The sequence below is a fragment of the Sinocyclocheilus rhinocerous genome, unplaced genomic scaffold, assembly GCF_001515625.1.
Source record: "Sinocyclocheilus rhinocerous isolate Xijiao unplaced genomic scaffold, SAMN03320098_v1.1 scaffold53, whole genome shotgun sequence".
NCBI lineage: Eukaryota > Metazoa > Chordata > Actinopteri > Cypriniformes > Cyprinidae > Sinocyclocheilus > Sinocyclocheilus rhinocerous.
Genome location: NW_015645538.1, coordinates 1,677,830 through 1,703,825, shown reverse-complemented (window position 1 = coordinate 1,703,825; position 25,996 = coordinate 1,677,830). Strand labels below are relative to the sequence as shown.

At 38.4% G+C, this 25,996-nt stretch overlaps 1 protein-coding gene across 1 annotated transcript in view; it reads left to right on the top strand.

The window, feature by feature from the left end:
* LOC107706219 (zinc finger transcription factor Trps1-like) overlaps positions 1-18,353 on the top strand; it is a 124,635-nt gene extending 106,282 nt beyond the window's left edge. The window contains exons 6-7 of the mRNA XM_016509851.1: positions 10,191-10,313; positions 15,649-18,353. Coding sequence (XP_016365337.1) covers positions 10,191-10,313; positions 15,649-16,785 — 1,260 coding nt within the window. The 3' untranslated portion in view covers positions 16,786-18,353. The remainder of the gene's footprint in view (positions 1-10,190; positions 10,314-15,648) is intronic.
* Positions 18,354-25,996: the final 7,643 nt, after the last annotated feature.

Genomic DNA, 25,996 nt, shown 5'->3' with positions numbered 1-25,996 from the left:
CCTTGGAGTTTGTCACGCTACTGCTAATTTTAGCTTAGTGGGGCATTGCCTTCCCGCAGCTTATAATTTTTTCATCTTCTTTACCCCCTTTTCTCTCCAGTTTTTCCTGTCATTTTTGAGTTCATCTTCTGTCTCCTGCAAATGTTCTATTGGGGTGGTAGTTTTGATTGCTTTATCAATAGCTATGTTTCCATCCACTATTTTTATGCACACTTTGGGATGTCGCATAAAAAAATGCTGGATGGAAACACCAAGATGCGCATAAATTCTAAAAATGCGCGTAAAAACGTATGCGCTCAACTAAGTCTGATAAATTTCTTATCTGTTAAGAAAACATGCACATAAACACTTTTACCGAATAAATTCCTTAATACGCATCAAAAGACATACAACTGCATAAAACTGGACAAACCAACATACCGATCTCATTGCACAGCATCTGAAATGCTAGTTTTGTCATTCTAAAATGCTTGAGCAGTCTTGTCAAAGTGCTTCGTTATAATTAACTCCAACGTAGGCTCCAAAAATAACATGACCGCGTTTTGTCTGCACACTCTGAAGCTCGTAATTTATTGTATACAAAAATTATTATATACAGTGCCTTCTCCTACAGCAGCAAATGTAAATTTTCTTCATAATATTTAGCGCAAGTTAATCAGGAAGTGACGATTTTGTTCTCTTCAACTCACTGGATGGAAACGGTGCTTTATTTGCAAATTTTTTATGCGACATTCCAATTTTGCGCATAAGTTTAATTCGCAACTTTGGATGGAAACATAGATAATGTTGGTTATTTCTCATGATGACAAAGTTAGTTTAGCTGCCCAAAGAAAAAGAAGCTGATACTGATATCACAAGACGTTCCCTGTTAGATGTTACAAAACTTTACATTTAAGGTATAAATATCACCGTTTAATTAGTATGAAAAGAGGAGTTATATGTTTTGTTTACTTTAAGTTAATGCCTGTAAAAAGTGATATTTGTTAATATCTTATTCAACATCATCTCAGTTCTGCATTATGAGATTTATTTAAAAAATATATTTATGTTATCTCTTTAGAGTTATAAAGATAGCTTTTTATAATTCTTGTAAGTTATGAAAGTTGATGATTACCAAGAGATGAAATTCAGAAAAGTAAGAGAACAAATAAAAGTAGAGCTTTTGAAGTAATTAAAGTACAATCAGGGAAAGGTTCATTATACATATTTCTTAAAAAGTTGCCAAGTTGATTTTTTCTAATGTGTCCCATTATACATTGTTGTATAATATAATGATGCAAATCTGATAAAAGACCATTTTAAAAATTACATTGAGACCATCTGGTGAGTGATAAATGCTCAAATGACATGTTGCCGTTAATTATAGTCTGATATTTTCATTCAAATAGTCAGCTTAAGAGAAAAAAATCTCCAAAATCATTCCAAAAGTCACTTTTGTAATTAACGTAATGTCTGTCGCCTACCCTGAACCCCTGATCCAGGAGCAGCAAGCTGCCTCAACCAGATCTGACCATATTTATCAAGTGAAATGGTGTCACTGTTATATCAGATCCCACGCAGTGACTGCCTACACCACAAAATCTCAAACAAAATCTCTCTCTCTCTCTCTCTCTGCTTTTGAGTGGGTACATTTGCCAGGCTTCTCTGAGGTGAAGCGTATGAGTGTTATCCTTGTGAATTTGATATTTTCTCTGAGCGCAGTAAAATATTGGGTTCTGAGTTACAGGGCAATTATTGTGATGCTCCATGTCTGACAGTGAAACTGATATGAGCTGAAAAGCTCTGGTTATATTTTCGAGTATTTTCCAGTTGGCTTAATTGCACATAAATGGAAAGCGAGAGTTTGTGTGCTTTTGCAAGGTGTGAATACCTCAGTGTGTGTGCATGTGGTTTACGTCTTTTCAGCTTAAGTCATTCTCAACAGTGGCGTTCTCGTAACTTGTTTATTGCAAAGCCACAAACGTACAGCAGCCCACAGCTTACTTTAGCAAGCTTATGTGAAATTTACAGCAGAGAAACATTAGTTGAGTGGAAAAAAGGCTGTCATTGTTAGTGTACGGTGCGGCTCACATTCAGGTGCCGAGTGTTGTGTAGTATAGACTGTCTCTCTCCCACACATAGACAGCTTCACATGTCTCTGTGGCCTGTGTTTCCCCTCCAGGGCAAGGTGAATTGAGGTTTCTATGTCCTTCTTTCTACACAATATTACAGCACACACTATTAAAGCAAAGTGTGCCAGAGTTTTGCTAGTGGCAGTTCCCACAGTCTCTATTTTGCGTAGTTTGGGGAAGAATTAAAAGAAGAAAAAAAAAACTGATTATTTGCTCCAGGCCTGCAGAAAATATTTGGAAAATGTTCCATGGTAAAGTCTTATTTTACAAGATACCTCTTAATCCTTCTATTTATCTGTTTTTCTGCAATATGCAAAATTGTGACCTGGCTAAAAGCCAAAAGAAAAATAAATACAGGTCAATAACATGCATGAGTGGTTATGATAAGCAAAATAATTTTATTTTAAATATCCTTTAAAACATGTAGCATGGTCTTAAGCCCCGTTCACACCAAGAACGATAACTATAAAGATAACGATATTAGCGTCCACACCAGCGGACGGAATAAAGAATATCTTTATTCTAAGCGCACACGCGTCTGCCGTTTTAAATTCTCGAGCTCGTTTTAGCAGGATGGATTCTGATTGGGTGTCAATGATTTTATCGTTCATCAGCTAAAAAAAATCGTTCTGGAAGTGATTCCAACGATATAGTTTCTCTGTGCCTTTATCGTTATAGCTGTGGTGTGAACTCTGCTATTCTTTAATATTGAGAAAGATTTTTAGAACTATATCTTTATCGTTATCTTCATAATTATCGGTGTGAACGGGCCTTTGGACACATATTCACGTTATATTTCATAAGGTTATAAAATATATATAAAAATACAATTAATATAGTTTAAGTTTTTTGCAATATTTTTTTTTCTATTTTATTTTATTATTTTTTTTTTTTTACAAATATCACACATTATTAATCTAAAAATGTCTAATTCTCTGAGACACAGTCATGAGGGTCTATTTCTATTATATAATTTCCTGCGTGTTTCAGCACTTGGTTACAGCATGTGACTGCTGACAAATGTTAAAAAGCAGTGAAGCAGTTTTGTTGTTTGTTTGTTTATTGTACAGCACTTTGGCGCAACTCTGTTGCTTTTAAATGTGCTATAGAAATACATTTTGACTTGACTTGTTGTATATAATATTTCTAATAATAATAATAATAATAACAATAAAGGTTTGTCAAAATATTGTTCAAGAATTCAATTCTTTTAATTAGATTTTTTCTTAATTTTAAAATCAGCACAGTTGTTCCACTTTGACATTTTTGACTTTATGCCCTCCAAAATAATCAGAATAAATATAATATATATTTATATTTATAAATTTATAAATATAACATTAAATATTTTTAATGTTTAAAAAAAAAAGATTTGTACCAAAGAAACTGTCATGTCATCTATCCATACTTAAGTATCATGTTTACCTACTTTGAATACCAGCATTTAATTCATCAAAGAACACAAAGTAAGTCATTTAATTTTTATGATGAACACTGATACTGAAATACTGATCCAAGACCAGAATTTATTGTTTTTGTCTCAATAGATGTTGATTTGTAGAACCAAGAAAATGCTTCTAGATCAGCAGGCACCCTTTCTGTGACTGCCAGTAACCCCCACTGGCCTCTATGACACACAAGCAGGTGTGCCGGTGAAGTCATGCCTGAACTCTTTGCTCTCTTTCCTGCCCGTCATTGTCAGTCACTTTAACTATTGTTTTGGGTCAGCTGGCCCCATGTTATGACATCCAGGACGCGTCGACACAAACAGCATTGAAGAGGACCTTATAGAGGTGACAGATGACACATTTAGAGGCCAGCTGCGACGTATCCGGATTTCCTCTCCTGTCACCTAGACAGGATGTGTCCTCGGAACTGTTTCTCAGAAGAGGATACCACATATCTAAGGAAGACCTAGATAAGGGATACAGGTGTAGCGATAGTGTCAAAAGGCCTAATGCCTTTGTAGCGGTAAGGGGAGACCGGAGCATTGTTCGGCCTCTGGAATAGATTATTCCAGAATACATAAAGCCGCCTTCTATTTGCACAAGAAGGAGGGAGACCTTTGATTTTTGCAGCACAATAGGCTACTCTCATGACTACAACCATAAGCCCTCTGAGTGCAAATGGATATGTGCGCTTCACACTTCCAGATAGAAACCCGTCTGTCTTTGATCATGTCCTCCGATTCAATCTGATTTGGAGAGAAAGCCAAGGCTCAGATAGTCTTGTGTATCAGCGGGGTACGCCGCGGTGTGATGCAGGGCAGGACAAAGGGGGTGGATGGGGATTTGGATAGAGGTAACTGAAAGGCTGTCTTTGAACGGAAAGCTGAAGCCCATCTCCTCAGAGAGTTTTGGTGGCTTGAAATTGGGCCGAGGGAACTGGTCATCTGTGACAGGTTGACAGTTTCCTCCATTTCTGTCTTTCATTTCCTGTAGATGCATTCCCAGTGCACAATTCACAACTAATATATTTAACATATAGGATATTGGGGCTAGTTGGCAGTGGTTCTCAACCTTCCAATATCTCCCATTGTCCGCAACAATATTTAAAGGCAGGCACTCTCGGATTCTGTAAATTTCAGAATTCCAGAAGTTGTAAGACCACACTTTATACCCAATGAAATAAAAAATAACATGACTTTTCCAGTAGTTCATAATACTGGAAAAGAATTAACATAAAAATATGTATAGTTCTTACAATTTCTACCTGATAAAATATTTTAGAGCATAAAAATGGGTATACAAATGTGTATTCATTACAAAAATTATTTTATTAATTTACAGGACTTTCCAGGTCTAGAAATCACAAATACATCCATGTCTTTCAAGACAGTTAAAACCCTGGTTCTTCAAAGAAAGAAGATTTTTAGTTGTTTTAGCTCATTTTAATGCTTGTTTTGTCTTATGTTAAATAAGAATATCTTATTTAATATAAACATCTTACGGCCCCTTTAGAGGTTTTCTGTGGCCCCCTATTGGGCCTCAGGCCACTGGTTGAGACCCACTGCTATGAGGTATCTCATCTCATACAGACTTTAAACTTTCAGAAATGTTAATTTTACAGACTTTCAAAAAATAGAACCCTGTATTATTATATGTATATTCCCTGTAGTAAAAGAAATGTGACAACTGTTTTCCGACACGTAAAGTGCTTAAATAACCTTCCGATTGACTACAGATGATTTGAGACCATCCTTACTGCTTTTCAAAGACTTCATCCTGATGTGAAGCGTTCCGAGAGCAACATGAAGAAATGTGAATGTGATATTGGGAATATTACCGTGGCCTCCCAGGTTCCAGGAGAAATGAAGCTTTCACAGAATATATTAAACCTTATTTATCAAACTGAATTACATAATTACGACTCCATTTCAGCAAGATACTTCGGATTTGTGTAAACCCGGTATAACCAAAGATAGGACTTGATGGTTCGATATGTCTGGAGTTGTATCCAGATGTTTGCCGACGGCGTTTCGATGGTACTGCCTGAGCCTTGAAAAGTTGATGCAGGATTTCTAAAATTGAAATTGTCAGTAGGGGTTCACCTAATTTCCCCACAGCTGATTAAATAATTGTTTATTTAATGAAAGAGGCCACGTGGATTGCCTAAGTGAATTACATGTAATTTCATTTCACCGGCTTTGTGTGCAAATCGCCCCCTTTAAACCAAAGAATCCTTTCTCTTACATTCACACGGCATGTCAAATGCATTATTAGCCCTTATTTTCACATATTATATCTGTGATGTGTCAGTCTCCAAACATCCCCTGCTTCCCCTCATCATTTTAACTGTCTCTGCTTTTAGGCACGATTTTGCAGTCCACCTCACCAAAACCGACTATAGGATTGACGTTGCAGAGGCCTGGAAATCTCCCTGGTGCTCAAAGCTATTATTTTCACCTCTAACACAGACATTTTTCATAGACGCCGCATTGTTTAGAACCGAAAGTCGACAATGGCTGCGAAACCGGTTGCAAAACCTTGAGAGCAGCTGATTACCGTAATAGGTTTAAGACAGAAAGGTGTGATGTTTCTTCCCCGCCTCTTTCACCTGAGACTAGAAGCTTTTAATGGAGAGCTTTATGGAATTGTGGGAACATACTCGTTAAATAAATAGATGTAATTAGGTCCTGCCTCTAATTACTTCAGATTCCTCTCACCAGGACTGAATTATTCCGACTCCCTAGAGCGCCTAGTGTTAGGCATGCGTAATCAATCACGTACAAACAGAATGCACAAGCTACACACACAGAAAGTACCAGAGTGCAGCAGGGTCATTCCTCACAGCCCGCAATGCAAACAAGAACAGCCATTTTGTTGTTTACTGCGAGTAACTCTAACCTCGCGCTACCTGTACGCGCACCTTTGTTGTAGCCCTCGCCGTATGGAAATAAATGATCCCAAAAAATACATAATCCAGCCTATTATTACACCTCATCCTGACTGCAGATGAAAGGTAGAGCAAAGTTTGTTTTGATTATGATTAGTGGTGTTTTAACCAGTGGCGGTGCTGCGTGATAATGCATGGCACCTTGTGAAGGCCGTGACGGATACCAGATAGCGGGAGCAGCGCTGAGAGCAAATACAGTGATAAACTGAAGCAGGCCAGGAAACAGACAGGGCCTGGGCTCTCTGCGGCCCCTCTAGCCCGCGGAAAAAAACAATGCATCACCTCACAGCACAGCCAGACGTGGCAGGCGAGAAAAATCACCCCACACTTTGGGAAAACAAAGACAATCAGGGCTTTCTCTCATTTGCCTCCCCTCCTTTTCCTTTGGTGAGCAGCTGCAGCAAGCCAGTCAAATGTGTTTTTTTTTCTTCTTCTTTTTTTCTTTCGCCAACTTGTCCTTTTTTTGAGATGTAATGGAGGGAGAAAGAGATAAAAAAATAAAAAAACAGAACCTGGCAAGGCAAGGTACGCATTCGTTTTTACAGATGGCAGACTGGTCCAGTTGATAATTGAAAAGGATGTCTGGGATTGTGCACCATTCAACAGGAGAAGGCTATTTCTGGGTTTTCCTGTGTAATTGACCCACGACCCGCTCCCAAACACTTTCACATCTGAACGTATTGACGTATCACTTTTATTTGATCCTACTTAAAATGTAATGGACTGTCACTATAGCTTGCTTATTTTGTGTATTTTTCCTTTAGATACTTGTTGTTGCTTAATTTTGGATTGTTTTGGAAATTCGCTTTGACCTTATATCAGTCCAACAAGTTGTTCTTGCAATCTCTGCACCTTGTTTATGTGTATGATTGATTGTTTATTAACAAGTAGGTAGTAAATGTAAGTTGCTGGTTCAGTTCAATCATGGGATCATGCTCTTACAGTGATCCAGCACACTAGATGCCACCAGTGTCAAGCAGACATGGTCAGCCTCTCCGTTTTATATTTTATTTAGTGAGTTTGCTGTAAGAAAACTCACTTGTACATTTAACCTATTATATAAAGACTTGTCTTTACAATGAACATGAACTTAATGACACTGAACGTTTAATTGGAATAATAGTTAATATTTTAATGGAGACATTAATTTTACTGCAGCCAGTCAAAATTTTATTATTTTACTGCTAAGGGTAAAAAACACCTGCTAATGGTGGATTAATTGAGTTAAATTTTTCAACCATAAATACCAAAATTATCTATTATTAAAAAAATTACATGTAATTTTTTTTTACATATTTTTTATTTTGAAATTATATAATTATATTTATATTTCTATAATTATATTTCTGTAATTATTTTTTATATATGTGTGCGTGTGTGTGTATATATACTTATGGATAGAATAAAAAAAACACCTTCTGAAGTTTTTTTTTTCTTTAAGTGCTCCATTTATTTTCCCTTTTGATAAAAGGATTACGCAATTTAAGAGTCTAATTAATTCTAACACTGAAACAGTCCTTATCACAGTCAGTGGACACCAGAGTCAGATGCAGACATGATCAGCCTTTCATTCCGATTTAGTTTGGGCTCTAAGAGTCAGAGCTTTTGATTTATATTGTTTTAAATCCAAAGCTTTTGGCCCACTGTATCCATAACCATATAAGCTTTCTGGATGGCTAAACAGGAGGCCCAGCACAAATTAATGATATGACCAACAAGATAAATTATCAGTTGTTCACACTGTGTGTAGTTTGTATGTATATTAACTCTCTGCGGCTGTTGTACGGTGAAGGTCTGCAGGCCAGGCGGAGGGAACACGTGTGAGTGATTTGGCTCTGGAGCCCAGAAGGCCAGGGAGAGAAATCCACAAAGCTGATGACGGACACTTTGTTTGGCTTGTAATGCTAGAACAGGATAGGAAAGAATCAATCAATCAATCATGTCTAAACTGTCAGGACTAGCATGTGGCCCTCTAAAAACCCCACTGAGATCAGAAAATATATACATTCTCGCTTAAAGCTTGTAAGAAAGCACTGATTCTGACTTAAATGAGCCATAATTCGATTTTGAGATAATCTTCCAGCAAGGTATTGTGGGTTTGTGTTGTGGGACATGCCAGACATCTTGCTGTCTTAAAGGGACAGTTCACCTAAAAGTGACAAATTCAAGTCAATTCCGTTCCAAACTATCCCTTTAAGTCATAGGCCTACAGATTTGGAATTACACATTATTTAGAAATATTTAATTAAAGTACCCATAGAATATGTAAATGCATTACCATCTAAAGCCATCAACATAATATGGTAGTGCTACAGTACTTTTTGTGAAGGATAAAACTATTGATTTGGGTAAGTCTAATGCTTAATGTAAGGATAGTGTCATTATTGTTGCGGCAAGCCATTAGAACGGTGTTTATGCACCTTCAATGAGTTTACCTACCTTTTTATGTGCACAATAAAGGACGCGAGATCCCTCCCTCTCGGCCTGAAATGCTGAGTGCATCAGAATGATGCTCTGCGGTAGCAAAGGGCAGTTGTCAGAGTGACTTTGCATTTGCTGATAGCTCATGGAAAACATTGCTCCATCTCATTAAGTTATTGCCATCATTTTTATTCTTTATGGTTGTGCAGGCTACCGTCCCTCATTCTCTTTTCACATTCATTTTCTACGTATCTATGATTAATGGGAGATGTCGAACCATAGAGTGAGCAAGCATCAGTGAAGGTGAGATCATAATTAGTTTAGCTGATGCAGGGCCCTCCAATGGCGCATCTGGATGGAAAGATTACCCTATAGGAAGCTGGCGGCGCCCCAAAAATTTTACTGATACGTTGTGAAACACCCGATGAATCAAGTGCCCTTTCCCTGCCAAAAAAGCTCTACCGACTCAAAGCCAAAATTATGTCTGCAGAAAGCTTTCCATTCTAAATGTATTAGAGCACAATTAGGAGCATTGTACTTTTCTGGCAGGAGAAATGTGCTCCCTGCGCAAGCCGTCTGAAGTTAGGCTAAATAAATCGTACACATTCTATAAGGCTAAATAAGGTTTACAGGGACCATAATCGAGATAATTCCTGTGATTTGCCCCGGTTGACTCTCGGGATTCACTTGTAGTTCTGTCCGTTCCCGGTGGATGATTCATGTGGCTATATCTCTTTCCTTTTTTTCCTACTTGAATTTATTTGTTCCCCTTCTCTCACAGTAGAGTGCAATATTTCAAGCTACTAGATATTCTGTGTTCCAGCCATGGATTTAACGGTTCACGTCATACATGTGTTCGAGATGAGACATTTATTGAAAGATCAAAATATTTATGTCAGGCCGGTGCGGGCGACCCATTTTGAAGTTGGTGGTGTGTTCTCACTGACACGGTATCTTACAAAGCCTATAAATCACGGGAAGGTTAATTAGTGTTAGAATCAGCTTGGTTCTATTAATTGTGCCTCATCCTGGCTTTCTGATTGGACACATTGTGTCCCTCACCCTCAGAGCTGCCATATCCAGCTACACCCTGCTGAGTCTTGGGATTTTTTTTCGCCTTTTTCCTCCCTCTGCCTCTTTTTCTTGCTTTCTCTTTTACATTCACCTCCCGCCTCCATGCTCAGCATGAATCTCCATCCCTCTTTTTCTCAACAGCCTGCTTTTTTTACTCATTTTGGCTCTCTTTCTTTTTTATGATTTCAGAGACGGCGGGGCTCGGGGGTCTTCTGCGCCAACTGTCTGACCACCAAGACCTCGCTGTGGAGGAAGAATGCCAACGGCGGCTACGTGTGCAACGCGTGTGGCCTCTATCAGAAGCTGCACTCGGTAAGTGGGGGAACTAAGAAAACATCAGTGCAAGGGACGGCGAGAACGCCTCGCCAGCCCACACACAAATCGCAGAAACAGAGTTCAAAATGAATGGAGAGGTGACAGTGTAGCAGCTCCGGTTTGATCGCTTCATTTCCGCGCTGTCAGGCGAGGACCCCGGGGGAAAAGCCCTTTTGGCCTTCCTCAGCCCTGCAGCCAGAACGCGGGACACAATGCCTACTGGCACAACTTTAAAACCCAGTCAAGTGGAGTCTTTCTTTAACATTTTTTCATCTTCATGTTGTTCTAAACCCATATGAATTTCTTATTATTATTAACCTTTATTTAACCAGGCAAGTCACTTAAGAACACATTCTTATTTACAACAACAGCCTGCTGTGGAACACAAAAAGAGACTTCCTTGCGTGGAACACAAAAAGAGACAGTACGGCGTAGAGACAGAGTAGTATGTTTAAGCTGCTTTTTTCCATACGATAAAGTCAGTGACAACTACAGTTGTTTTAGTGCCCATCCACTTTCATAGTATGCAGAAAAGAAGCTCAGGAATTGCTAAATATCTCTTATTGTGTTCCAAAGCTGATAAGTCTATGAAAGTCAAAGCTTGGAAGAGAGAAAAAATGATGACAGAAATTTTGTTTTTGATTAAACTCTGTTTATCCAAATAATATCAACAATAAAAAAAAAAAACATTTTATATATGATATTTATAAATGCATAAATTGTGACTATACAGTGACTATTTTATTAATTTTTCAGTCTGTGTGAAATGTGCACAAAGAAATGAAACTACTCGTTTCACTAAATGACTTAATTTGATTTGCTTTATAGCCTCAGTTCTCCGCTCTCCCAATTTAATTTTGATCTGAATTAGCTTTTTTTTTTTCATCTGAAGTCATACCTAAAGCTTTATCTGCAGCCTTAAAAGTGTTCTAGTGTTCTTCTATTTCCTTTGAAATGGTGTTTGGATAAACATGATGGGTAAACAGTCTCAACAACATGTGAGTAATTAAGCCGGAGAAACAGAAAAAGCATTGTTCTCGGGCCTGTTGCTGGACTTAACGTTGATTTTGCATTCTAATCTTTGGAGCTCCTTCAGAATTGGGTCAAGTCTGTGAGTGTTACGGTTTCTTCCTGTCTTGATATGCAATGTTGGAAGCGCTCTTTGCCTCAGTGGCCTCGGGCTATTGGGACTAGTGCCTGGGTGGCACAGGCTTGGAAACAGGGGCCGACTGAATCAGTGTGGTCGGCTGGGGTAAGGCGTGTTAAGGCACCACAGCGCCCAGACCACAAGAGGCTCTTTCAGGGGCCATGCCACCTGGTGGCTTGAGTCGTGCTAACTTGACCCGACACAGGCTCTCACATCTGCCCGTCTGTCCGCACCGCTTCATCAGAGAGCCTGCAATCAATGGGCGCTTCACAGCTGAGCTTGTGAAATACTGTATGCTCTATTTACTGCCCCACATTAAACACTGTCTGGAGTAAATAAGTTTCCTCACGCTGGAAGTTTTTCTAACTTTGACATTTATGTTGGAGTTCCATCATGCATTGATGCAGCAGCTGTACTGATGCTCGCATCAGTCTTTGCTCTGGCTTCCTGGGACAGAAAAAGTGGGGTGACCATGACTTTAAGGGAAATGGGAACAATTCTTGACAGTTTTACTTCTGAGATCACACTGATATTAAAAGCCAAGGGGTGATGGATTTGATGAGAGTGGAACACAGTGACTTCAGTTATTCTTCAGGCCTAATCAGACACACAGGCGATAACTGGTTACAAGTGAAATATTATTACAATTTAAAATTATGTCCGGTTTTAAAATATATATAAAAAATAATTGTTCCTGTGTTGGCAAAGCTGAATTTTCAGCAGCTATTTACTCCTGTCTTCATTGTCACATGATTCTTCAGAAATTATTCTAATATGCTGATTTGCTCAAGAAAATAGCAATAGCATAGATCTGTATTTTATTAGTTCTAGCTCAGTGCTCACCTTTGATGATATTTACAGCTGTGTGGTGCGATGATCTAAAGCCTGTACATTCCAGCGGTGGACTGAATGACCAGTTGGGCATAGTCTCTCTGTGTTCTTTTACTGTAAAGTAGCTTCTGCAGTGGACCATCAGGTTGTGTACACGTCACACTCCACTAGAAGCTAATAAACAAGATGTGGAGACGCCTCTCCGAAGCCCTCGGGATCCTTCGAATCACTGCCGATTGGCTACAGGATTTGTTTGCCTGATGTTTCTGTTTTTGGTTTCTGTTATAACATGCCGAGTCCTCTACGGCAGTTTGATTTCTGGAGCCAAGTAAAGGCAGTGGGGATGTTAAGTAGAAGATATCTCATAGTCTTTCAGGTTCTTGGTTTGATAAATAATCGAGTGACTGTTTCACTGATGGCGCGCTAACGCAGGCCAGCGGAGACTGTGTCCTTCATGTCAGCCTGGCAGTCAGTTTCCAGTAGTATTTTTTATATTTTTGAATAAAAACTTTTATATGCTGTACAGAAATCATTTCATAATAGCACCTCATAAAACCACACTGTAGAGAGCCCTAAATGGAGGTCTGGGCTCCTCGTGCCAGAACACATTGCAATAATAAATGTCTCTCAGATTTTATCTTCTAATAATAGGACCCGACATGCGCCGTAGCCATGCGTCAATGCCCGACATAAAACTTGCGGCTGCCTCAGTTTTTCAGATACACCATCAAGGAACTTTTTATGTGGGACGCAGAAAGAATATTGTCGTTCGTTCTCCAAAAAAGTTCTCGAAGCTTCTGAACTCTGACCACCCATTGGAACAAGAAAGCCCAAAATGTAGAAAGAAATAGCGGAATAGCAACAAGGTTTTGTTCACGGACAGCACAGTCTTCCAGGCTCCTTTGAGCATTTAATACATTTCAGTGTTTTAAAAAAAAGTCTTTAGCTAAGGTACTCAAACTGTCAAAAATAGATAAGATGAAATAAATAGAGAGATACCCAAGGTTGCTGAATAGCTCTACAGTATATTATTACGAAAGAAACTTCTTGTAGAACTAATCTTCCATTTGTGCTGTATGCATTTATCATATAATTTTATTTTATTTTATTTTTTTTAAAGGGATTTTTTGGAGGGGAGTGGGGGTGGTGTTGTCATGCACATTTAGTGCCATACACCATTTATTTTATTTATATATATATATATATATACTGTATATTTATATTATATATAAATACATTTTACATTTTATTATTAAATGTGCAGGGGCCACCAAACTTAATCCCCCTCTAGTCATTTTGTAGTAGGAAGTAGATATAATCAAAGGCTTTAAGACTTTAATGTCTCTTGTCTGGTTTGATATTTGAAACAGAAAAGTCAAGAACTCATAGCCAACTGATAAATCAAGCACTGTTAATTTTTTAAATAATAATAATCCTTACAAAATTAGACTGAAGAGAGGAAAAAAAAAGAACAAGAAAGAATGCCCTCTTTCTGTAGTGTGCAGTGAGGGCCTGACGTGGTCCAGCAGTAGAGGGCACTCTTTCTTTTTGTCTGGCTTTCATCCCCGTCCTCTCTTCAGACAGGCAACCAGCCTGACATGTTCCAAAGAGTGAGCGCTCACATTTATTTTAACACCATCTACCCTACCCTACCACAGGGCATTAACTGAACTTAAGCAACACAGTAAGATTTGTTTTAGATTGAACTCCGGTCCCCAGTGGCCAGGCATTATTGAAAATATGCATCTCATGTTTCTTCCCCTAGAACATATGGTGCAGAGCCAAAGGCTAGTTTGAGGCGGAGTTACATTTTTGCATAAATAATTTTTCCAGCTTTTATGGGAAAAATGGGTACCAGAGAAATATTTTCCTTCTGTCATACTGAAACACTGGTTTCCCAAGCCTCCCCATCTTTGAGAGAGATTGCTTTCCTTAGCCTAGGAACATGACGGTGGATCTGGGTGCTACAAAGGCAAGTGGCTACCATACATGATTGATTCCCTCGATGTGCCTCTACCTCAAAGTCAACAAGCAGTCGGAAGGTGGTGGTAGAGGGGAGCGACATGGTTCTTCTGCCAATTATCTCTGGCTCGGAGTGAGTCGTGGGTGATCTCTGCATCAAGCGAGGACTTGGAAGTATGTGTCTGGCAGTGTAGCTAAATGAGTTGCGTCACCTTACTGAAGTTTTCCCCCCGAGCCACTGCCTACCCGGATGGAATCTGTGCTCAGAAAAATAGATTACAGACAAGTGCTCCATTCTTTCCCTCCTGTTGCAGGTCTGCCACCAAAGGAAATATGCATATCTCACATCTCTCCAACCACAGTAGTTTCCATTTTAGCGTAGACGTAAAGGATGAGAAATGAGAAGGAACATACTGTTACTTCGGGCTTTTTCTTGTAAAGTAGCACAATTGATAACAGTTTCACCCATTGATTTCGGTCTCTTTCCTGTAGTCAAGCTGAAAGTCACTTCTATAATTCACTGATTTATATCTGTGAACTCACTGTAGTGTCTTGATTTTTGAGCTAGGCTTACGTAGTCCAGTGAAAATAAAGCAGTAATTAATAGACATTTGATGGGAGATTATTATGCTAACCTGCCTAATTACAGGAGTGTGTCCTCTGAGTCCCAGAAGGGATGAATCACTCTACTGAAATCACAATATTAGATCAGAGACTGTTTTTATGAGGCAGTAAATAGATCAGGTCCAGTCTCACAGACACTTGGGAGAGCATGTGAATATTTGTTTGTTTGGATCACACACATGGAGATTGTACCCAACCGTACCCAAATCTGGTATTAAATTTTTTTTAAATATTTAACACAGAAACTCTGGTTCCAGCTTTGTGTTTTGGGTTTTCTTTAAATTTAGTTCAAAAACCTGTCTACATCCTTAGAAATGCATTGTTTTCACATGGTTTTGATGACTGTGGTTTAACTATTAAGTAAATAATAATAAAAAACTTGCTCCTTGAATACAGTATATACATCTTAATTGTTCTCAACAAAAATATATTTTTTAAGGTAAAAAAAAAATTAAACAAATGCAATGAATTATTAATTCCTATGAAATAAAAAGTCATGTCAAACCACTAGGTTTTTATTCTTTTAAGAAGTTTTTGCCTTCATGATATCAGGACATTTTAATTGAAATAAATCTTAAAATCATGTAGAAATATTAGATGGAAATGTAAACTTAAAATGCATAAATGAAAATGTGAAATTTTGCCTTGGCAAATAACTTAAGTAAAATAAGTTGTACTAAAATGACTAAAACTTTATATAAAAAAAAATAAGCATCACGTCAGTGACCCCAATTTCAAATTGTAATAATTTGCATGTCTCTTTTTCAGACCCCAAGACCGCTGAACATTATCAAGCAAAACAACGGCGAGCAGATCATCCGTCGACGGACACGCAAGCGCCTGAATCCTGACCCCGTACCATCTGAGCAGGTGGGGTCCAAGCAGCAGCGCGTCAACAGCGAGGAGCGTCTCAACGGCAGCCCCTTAGAGAGGAGGACTGAGGAAGCAGGATCTGATGGGTCTTTATCACATGCCGAGGCCCAAGCGCAGTTGGGTAAATACGAGGCTTACAGTTCCTCAGGACCCAAAAGTCACCCTAGCCCCCGCTCCACCCACGCGTTCCTCGTCAACCAGACGCTGGAGATCCACAAGCGCATGCCACCCCTGCATATGCACAAGAGCCCTGCGGACGGCGGGGCCGAGGGCAACGGGCTCAGCGCAGGACCCCAGGGAGGGGACGGCAAGGGTGGTTCTGAACGGGGCAGCCCTATTGAGAAGTACATGCGTCCATCAAAGCAGGCCAGCTACTCCCCTCCTGGAAGCCCGATCGAGAAGTACCAGTACCCGTTCTTCAGCCTACCCTTCCTCCACAACGACCTGCAAAACGAAGCGGACTGGTTGCGCTTCTGGACTAAGTACAAGATGTCTGTGCCAGGCAACCCGGGCCACTACCTGAGCCCCGTGGCTGGCCTTCCCAATCCGTGCCAAAGCTTTGTGCCTTACCCTACCCTTGGCTTGCCGCCTCATTTCCCCCCACCAACCCCTTCTGGACCCGAAAGCGACACGCCTCTCGACCTGGCCATGAAACATTCCAAACCCAGTCCTACACCCAACGGGACCCTCGTCGCCAAGGAGAAATGGGCGTCAACCGCTTCTGAAAGGGAGCGGGAGACGGAACACTCGGAACAACCCGAAGAGGAGCGCTCTACTTCGCAAGTTGCCCAACCGGAGAAGATTGATCAGGCCACGCAAGATGACATCTCGAGCAAATGCGCCCACTGTGGCATTGTCTTCCTGGACGAGGTACTGTACGCCCTGCACATGAGTTGCCATGGTGACGGCGGGCCCTTCCAGTGCAGTATCTGCCTGCACGCTTGTGCCGATAAGTACGATTTCACAACACACATCCAGCGAGGCCTCCACCGGGCCACCCCCGAGGCGAACGCCAACCCCTCTAACCAATGAGCTTTACAAACCTGCAGTCCGAGCACAATTAGAGCAGCGAGGAAAGCGAACGCTTGTACGAATGAATGCATTGAACTTTTTTTTGCTTGAAATGTGCCAAGACGGATCATGGTGCCTAAGCAGCCAATGCAAGAAACTTCAGTCAGCATAGCATTTCTGTGGGAGCTCACACACACGTATACTTTTAACGAACAAAGACTGCTTTTTGAAGACATCGGTACATGTAGCTACTCAATCTAGGTATATTTTCGTTAGTCCAGATATGTAATTTTCGACAAGGCAGTTCAGCAAGCAAGGTACATCTACTCCAATTTAATGCTTTGTTTCTTGTCGTCGTGTGTATTCGCAGATTTATGGAAAGTTCTCTTACCTGGTTCTGATAAAAATGAGGATGTGTTTCTGCATGTGTGGCTCAGTGTAGGAAAATGTGGCAGTCGTCTGTCACTATGGCAACAGCATAAATGACTGCCGTCCTCAAACAAACATCCAGCATCCTCAGGGAATGTGTATGGCTGAATAGACAACATTAGTTTATAGTCTGTCTCCAGTTAACATTATACTAAATGTCTCGTTCTTGTCTTTTTTTGTGTGTTGAAGTTATAGGGTTAGGTAACTCAAGTCACAGAATTCCATCAAAACTTTTAAGCTGCTGCCTTAGTTGCTGGGATGCAATTCTCTACTCTAGAAATTTGGGAAGGAATAAAAAAAATATTTTTTTTTTCTAGGTTGTTAATAGTAAAATCATATTATCAGTGCCTGATATATTGTACAAAGTATTTTCTACATGAGATGTTGATATGCAACATTGAACTCGCATCTGAATAAGGGCCTTGAGTTTGGCTCTGACAAATGTTTACATTTGCAAATGTAGCAAACGTCATAATGAAGCAACACCTGAACTTTTTTTTTTTTTTTTCATGAAAACAGTAAGACAATTCAATTTCCTTTCCTCTAAAGGTGGAGTATTAAACAAAAGTACTATGTTTTTTTCTTTCCTTTTTTTTTAAGTTTTGTCCACAAAAGGTTACTATTCATTCCAAGTGTTGTCATTTTCTGTTGCCTCTTCTTACCATGTACTTGTGCTTTGTAGTTGAAGAAAAAGCTTGTATTGGACTGAAGTCTTCCTGTATTTTTCTCTTGCTCTTCTGATACCGAACATTCAAGGGAAACTAATGAGTCTGTGCTTTATTTGGTCATTTTATGGGAGCCAGTGCTCTATAATATAAAAATAATAACTTTGTGCCATTCTAAATTCATTCGGTTCCACCTTTAATTCTAAAGAGCAGTTGAAAACACCTTAGACTTTTGTTTTTTAACAATTTTATTCAGTGTACTGTTGATGAAACTTAATAACTGCAGGTGTTTCTGGTGCCTTTCAATGGCAGTTGTCTCAGAGAGGCATAACATTATTTATATTGTTGTTTCACCCAGCTGTACTTTGGTTTTTATGCTCCTTTTGCAACTTTTATCATGTGGAGTGGACAACTGTCTACCTGAGCGACCGAAAAATATGTTTTTAAGTAATAATGAGCTGAGAAATGATCCAAACATACTTTATCAAGTCAAGCGCTTGATATATTTTAAAGCTGTTCACGCATCTTCACAGTTTTCCATTTTATTTGAATAGGAAAAGCAAAAATATTTGAAACTCCCAGATTCTGTTTGCTAGCAACTTAGAGATGTCTGTTGTTTTTTTGCTGTTGTTGTTGTTGTGCTCCCATGTGTACTTCTCCACACTTGCTCCTTTTCATGGTCACAGGTTCAGCGAGTTGGGTCTAGTCTGACTTCATACAGACATTATTTATATGAACTGGGGAAAAGGGGGAGAGCTTGAGACTCAAAATGTCTAATTTGTGCTCTGTCCCTCTCTGTTTTTTTAGAAACTAGCCTTACAACGCTGCTTAACTGCAAATGCCTCTTAAAATAACTGAAACCATTATAGACCGTATAATACAGTTGGGTATTAAATAACATAAGATTCTTTATTTTTATTTTTGTCTAAATTTTCATTTTAATTTGAAAATGTTAATGCTTGCACTTCAGTTACTCTATTGCAAAAGAAGAAAGATGAAATGTGTTATTAGCATGCTAAGTACAGGTACTGCATTATAATAAATGAAAGAGATCTTGCCTATGTTTGCAGGTCTTAGCAATATTGAAACACAAGGAGTATTTGATGGAGCCTGGAAGCTTGTTTGGCCAAGGTCAAGGCAAAGGGCATACATATGTAAATGTTTTAACCATTATTCTTAGAATGTTATTGTTTTTACACTTGCTGCATTTAAAGTGCATAGATGATGATTTTAGGATTTTTTTTTTTCAGCTGCCACCTTAACTTTTATTATTATTATTTTCTTTTTTGTGTGGTAGGTCTTTACATGCAAAAAGATTCAATAAAGATGGCAAAGATGTCTGTTACATCTAAACTTGAATAATAATGATGACGATGATAATAATAATGATAATAAAATAAAACATTTTAGCAATTTTTCTGTGTACCTTATTGTGTCATTAGAATATATTTTTTTCTTGTAATTTAAGATTCATTGATTTTATTAACTGCAATTTGATCTGCATTTGATGTAGGAATATAATATTCACAATATTGTGAAATATTATTACAATATAAAATAACTTTTTTTTTTATTCGAATGTATTTGAAAATGTATGTCTGTTACATCTAAACTTGAATAATAATGATGACGATGATAATAATAATGATAATAAAATAAAACATTTTAGCAATTTTTCTGTGTACCTTATTGTGTCATTAGAATATATTTTTTTCTTGTAATTTAAGATTCATTGATTTTATTAACTGCAATTTGAACTGCATTTGATGTAGGAATATAATATTCACAATATTGTGAAATATTATTACAATATAAAATAACTTTTTTCTTATTCGAATGTATTTGAAAATGTAATTAATTCCTGTGATGGCAAAGCTGAATTTTCTGCAGCCATTACTCCATTGTCACATGATAATATATGTATCACAAGTGAGATATACGTTAACATTTTCTATTTCAATTAAATTAACATTTTCATTATTTTTTTCCCTGTTGTTTCAATCCAGTGGCCAGCAGTCCAGCTCAACCCAGGTCTATTGATTATTCTGTTCAGTCTGGAGAGCTAGATCTAACCTTTTGATGGTTGATGAACTTGAGTCGCAGGATTGTATCTCTGTGCTTGCTGTGTCACATGACATACAATCCAAATGAAACCTCTGACCTCTCGCAGTGCTGTATGGAACTGTTATTGATCGCCATCCAATTGTTTTGTCTCTTGTCCTACAAGACTGTTGGTTAAGGGCTCATTATATACAGTCAGTCAGGGCAGGGCTGATTGTAGGAGGCAGGATGTCAGTTTAAAGTACTGAAGAAAACAGATATGTGTAGCTACATAACTTAATTTGCATTTGTTTTAAAATGAAGACTCGTGTATCAAAATCTTTAAAGATAAAGGTGGCAATTTGATTTTGAATCGAATCCGCCGGCCACGCCGTTCTCAAGCCCGCCCGCCGCCGCTCACTCTAGCCCGCCGTGTGTTTCGTTGTGAAAGTGAAACTACTTTGTTTGGCCTTCCAAAAGAGGACACGACTAGAAATCAGTGGTTAAGTTGTATTTACAACACTGTTCCAGAACACTTCAACCCAAATATTCAGATTTAGATATAGCATTTTATGGAGGACTGTTTCCTGATCCTGGGAGAGTAGACTACAATGCCGGCTGTTCTGACTCACAGTCTGTAAGTACGCTTTTTATATTTAAAGGATTTGCCACTGATGATTCAAATGCGAGTTTTGAGCAGTGTAGAGTAGCATTTGTAGTTTGTCATTTCTCCGATCACAAATGCAGACATGGTTTTATGTTTACACGGCGCGATGCAACGCAACGCGCAAAAAGACGGTATAAGTCAATATAATCCGTAATTATGTCCCCACTGGATGCAACAAATGCCTCGTTTATAATGGGTTTTAATGTTTTTGTCTCGTCGCTCCGGCCGGACAGGGCATCACAATATGGTAAGGGGCGTAACATTTCCGTCACACGCTTGAGGAATTCGGCCAATCACAACGCACTGGATAGCTGGCCAATCAGAGCACACCTCGCTTTTCAGACCGATGAGCTTTGTAAAAATCGATGCGTTTCAGAAAGGTGGGGCATAGAGGAGAAACAATAATGTACAGTATGTGGAAAATAATGTGTTTTTTTAACCTTAAACCGCATAAACACATTTCATTACACCAAATATAAAAATGTATGTTATTTTTAGCAACATCATATGACCCCTTTAAAGGGAAATATAATGCCAGCAGAGGTCACTCATAATTCATTAGCCTACATGAATAATAAAGAGTTAATTTTGCTGAAATACATAATACATGGACTAGTTTTGAGCTATATTGTTTGTTTACGTTGCTAAGGGAGTTGAAGTGATACAAAGACCATTGGGTGAAGCGGTCATAGATTTATTGTGAATAAAACAGCTGTTGACCAATCAAAATCAAGGTCTGGATCTAACCTTTTTATGATAAAAAATAATTTTTGAATAATAATATAAATATTTAAATATATATTATTTTTTAATGAGAAACTAAACTTATTTATACAACTTTATTGATGGTGGAAGCAGTAGTCAATAGCTGACTGTAAGTTCGGCTGCTTGAGGCTAGTAGCAGATGATCTGAAAGTGAGAATATCACAATCAGAATTGAATCTTGGCTGACAGCACAAAGATCAGACAGTATCATTCATCTCTGCTTGCTATTGTTGTCCAGCATGTGTGGTCAAGTACTCAGACTGTGCCTTGGGCATGTGTATCTTTGTGTAGATAACAGTTCTGGATAAATCAATTGATAGACAAAACGATTTATATTTCCAATTAAGCGATTAAACCAACCTCAGTCCTCATTACCTTTCCAACATACATTCTAGCTGCCGAATGGCTACTAGCTTTATGCCTTCTCCATATATTTTACATATTCACTTCTTCACCAACTAATAGAAAAAGCAAGACTTGATTTGAAGCCTGATTTGAGTGTATGGCACCCAAGGCCAATGATGCTTTTTTTCCCCACTTCCTTGCTTAGTTTTCATCAGCGCCGTGCCCTTGGTGAGCAGTTCGATTATCTATCAGCCAAAAGAGGTCGCTTTGCATGTAAACAATATTCCATCAAAGATGGAGGAAGTCCTTGAATATCAAACATCTTTATCCTATATGCTTCTCCTCAGGTCATCTGGGGTGGAGATGGGGCTGGTTTGGACATATATATTCTTACTGATTTATATATATATATATATATATATATAAACATAAACTTTTTATGTCCACTACTTGCAGTACCAATTTCAAAAGTTAACTTCAGGTCAAAAATATTAATTAAACAGAACTTTTCCTGGGCAAAATGTTAAAGATTGGTCTGCAGCCATGTGGCACATTTTGACACTAAAACTGCAATAAGTTCTGGTTGTGGGCAATTATCCCACTCAAAGCTTATTCAAAACACCAATTAAGAAATAAATCTTGTCGTAAGCCAACAACATTGCAACTAATATTATTCTTCACTTTATTTTTGCTTCTTATTTCTGTCCTCTTCCTAACTCAGTCAGTACATACCTATCAATTAGCAGGATGGTGAGGACATTGCCCCTTTCACCGATAAGAAGAAATAACTTTGAGATCCCTTAGTGTTTTGCCTCCTCAAGTGCAAGTGAAGATATTCCTATCTTCTGCCTTTTTATAATTTAAATCACAATGGACAATTGTACACAATGGGCTTTATCATAACAGGATGATTATGTACGCTGTGCACAGGCCTTTATCATGGTGAAACACGGCTACTCGACTGACCTGTGGCTGCGCAGGCGTTCTAAAGTGCCATTGTTCATTGATACACAATGCACCTTGTTCACTGCCCTTCAGGGGTTTTTTTTCCAGCTGTACTTATTCCATCAACGTTCTTCGCAGAGGACTAGCTAATTTCACTCAGGCCGTATTCATCACCAGGCAGGTCTGGAGAAGTAGAACACTGTGGAATGAACGACAGTTAGTTTTGTGAATATATTGGAAGATTGTTATTACAAACTTGGCCAGAGCTGCTGCCTTGGCCTAAAACACCTCCATTACAATTTTTTTTTTTCAATTCAATTGATTTGTATTGCACTTTTAACAATGCATATTGTTCCAAAGCGGCTTTGCAACCCCAGTTAACAAGCTAAAGGTGACTGTAGCAAGGACAGACTTTCTAAAATGTAAACTTTAGAAAAGTAGATTAGGATGATATGCTCCGGCTGGCACATTTTTTAAACAAATTCATACAAAGTATGCATATTCACAGATGCATGGGTAAATTTGACCACATCCAACCGCACTGTTCAGGACTCAACATTATAAGTGTGACGGGGCTGACGAGACGTGAGACATGCGGAGCCAAACCTTTGGGACTGGGCATATATTAGCTTCTTTCCATGCATTTGGTAGATTACCCACTTGATATGAGGTATCATGTGCATGTGCATTATCTGGTTGTTTTCTATGTTTCCGCTGAAAAATGTTGCTATTTGCACTGCTGGAAACACTGTCAACCTCAAAGCTGGTTTTTCATTATGAATGTGGCAGTCCATGATGCCTTTTTTTTCTAGGGTAGCAGAAAAAAGTTTCACCTAAGTGCACGGCCATTGCCAGACATCTCAAATGTTTGGAATAACTGTTGTACCATTATAAAATTGAGGGACAGTTGTATGTAACTCACAGTTGTGTGAGTTGTACAGTTACTTGTTTACTTTATGATAAAATAGCCATCAACATAAATTAATCATGACAGAACTAAATCTATTTCATTGTTGTGACAATAACTGGATCAGTGTCATTATAAATGATTCCAGTAGTGTTAGGATGCTTATAAATATTAATATGTGAATACTGAGGTCTCCAACAATCAGTATACTCCAAACAATTCATCAGAATCTCTAAATTAAAAATATACATTTTTATAAAATCTATATCCACCTAACTTTTTTTTAATTGTCTTGTGACTATGTGAGACTTCCGATTCATTAGCTAAATTATGATCATCATTATTAAGTTCAATGTCAGTATTTTTCCCCCTGCTTGTAACAATTTTGCAGAATCTTAAATTAATTATTTTACACAAACAGGACAGCTGAAACAAGTTATAGGCATGCAGGAAAATCATTATAATACAGCACAAAGAAACGTAGTGGGTAGTGCCTGAGATTCATAAATTATAACTAATTTCTTAAAATTAGTAGTGGAAATAATTCTCCAGCGCTTGTTACATCACTGTGAATTGGATAAGCACAAAGGGAGAACACTAAATGAATCATGCCGCTGATCATTTATTTTTAATCTGCACTGTTTTGTCATGACAACAGCACACCACTTTAAAAATAGCGCTAAATGCTATCTGTATGTCGCGATTGCGCCCGGCACCATTCTCCATTTATGATACAGGTTTATCAAAGTGTGCAATTAAGCATTAGGTAATAACTCTGTGACACTGGGTCACTGGATGTCTTTCTTCTTCATCCTTGCCTATGTTATGTAATTATCACCTCATTAGCGATGAGAATGGGCCCATTTCAGGTTGGGGTGTCCGACGGCCACATCGCCAGGTTGTCTTGTGATATAGAGGAAGTAGTAGGTGCTTTCACACCTGTAGATCGATTACTTTGTTCCGACACAGGGATTAAAATTATTACAATGTTGCTTTTTATTCTTGGTGCGGTTCGCTTTCACACGGCAAAGTTTCTAAACGGACCAAATTTGTTAATACAAGTCACGCGCGAGTAAACTGTTGTCTCATTGGTCAAAGTTCCACGGTTTATTTTCCAGGATTCCACTTAGCTGTCATCTGTCAGGATGGAACGTCCTTATATTAATTTATCATTTTGAGCAGGAGTCCGCAGGGTAAACTAACGAGGGCTCTGTAGTGTAGCTATCAAATGATAAGCGCTAAACAATACTCGGCCCCGGGAAGGGATCCGAGTGAGTGTTAAATAGTGAGTGAGTGATATGAAACAGCTGTGTGCAATCAGTGCTGTGTGCAATCAGTGCAATGAATGATGGGATATGTAGTCCGGGGTGATATGCAACAGTGTGTAGTGCGAGAGTCAATGAAAATAGAAAGGGTGACCTCTGATGGCTAACAGACGGAAGTTCATGGACCGGATACGTAACAATAAGTTTGTTTGTTTATTTATTTAATTTTTCCCCGGGCTGGTCCAGTTGTTGCAATTTACCTTACCTTCATGTATTTGACAGAAGCATTTAAGGTCATTCACAATGCATTCACATTTTATCAGTAACATTGAATACATCACAAAGTTTGCAAAGAATAGAAAATGAATGTACAGGATTTATGAATGTAAAATTTTAAATTGCAACACATTAAATATTGTGATCATAATGGTTTCTAATAAAATAGGAACTCATGTGTATGACAGACACTATGGCTGGCATTGGATGACACTCCATGATGGCAGATGGGGCACAGGTGTGGGGTTGATGGTGGCCCAGGGGTGGATCCGGGCATGACAGGAGCTAGTGAACCTCGTGATGGGTGTCTTACGGTGTGAGTAGAGAACAGAATTGGAAAAACTGTAGTGTTTAGAGCAGCATACAGAAACAGAATAATTAATAATATTCAACAGTGGATCAGAAATGACAGGAACCATCTCTTTTAAGCATAAACAAACAGAAGATTTGGAAGCAATTTTAAGCTGTTGAAGCACCTGAAGAGTCATCTGAAATACAGAGATAGTTGGTTGCACAATTCAGATATTCTTTCTAATGTACTCTTTCAGTTAAGAAATTCATAATGCCATTGCTGCTGTGCTATAATAGAATACCAGGTTTCATCAATGTCTGGTTCCTGGTTAATCCATGCTTAACAAATGTTTGAAGTTTGAAGTTTATTTACTTTTCTGCTTAGCAATACTGAGATTGAATTATAGCAGAAAGTACATTGAAAGATAAAATCACAAGGAAAAAACATAAAATACAAAGATACCAGAGAAATATAAAAACAAAATTTTCAAAACAAATTCAATAATACTACTCAAAAAAAGAAAAAGAAAAAGGATATACATTTGCACTAGGGCTGTTAATCGATTAAAATTTTTAATCTAATTAATCACATCCTTTTTCTGTGATTAATCGCGATTAATCGCACACTTCATGAAAT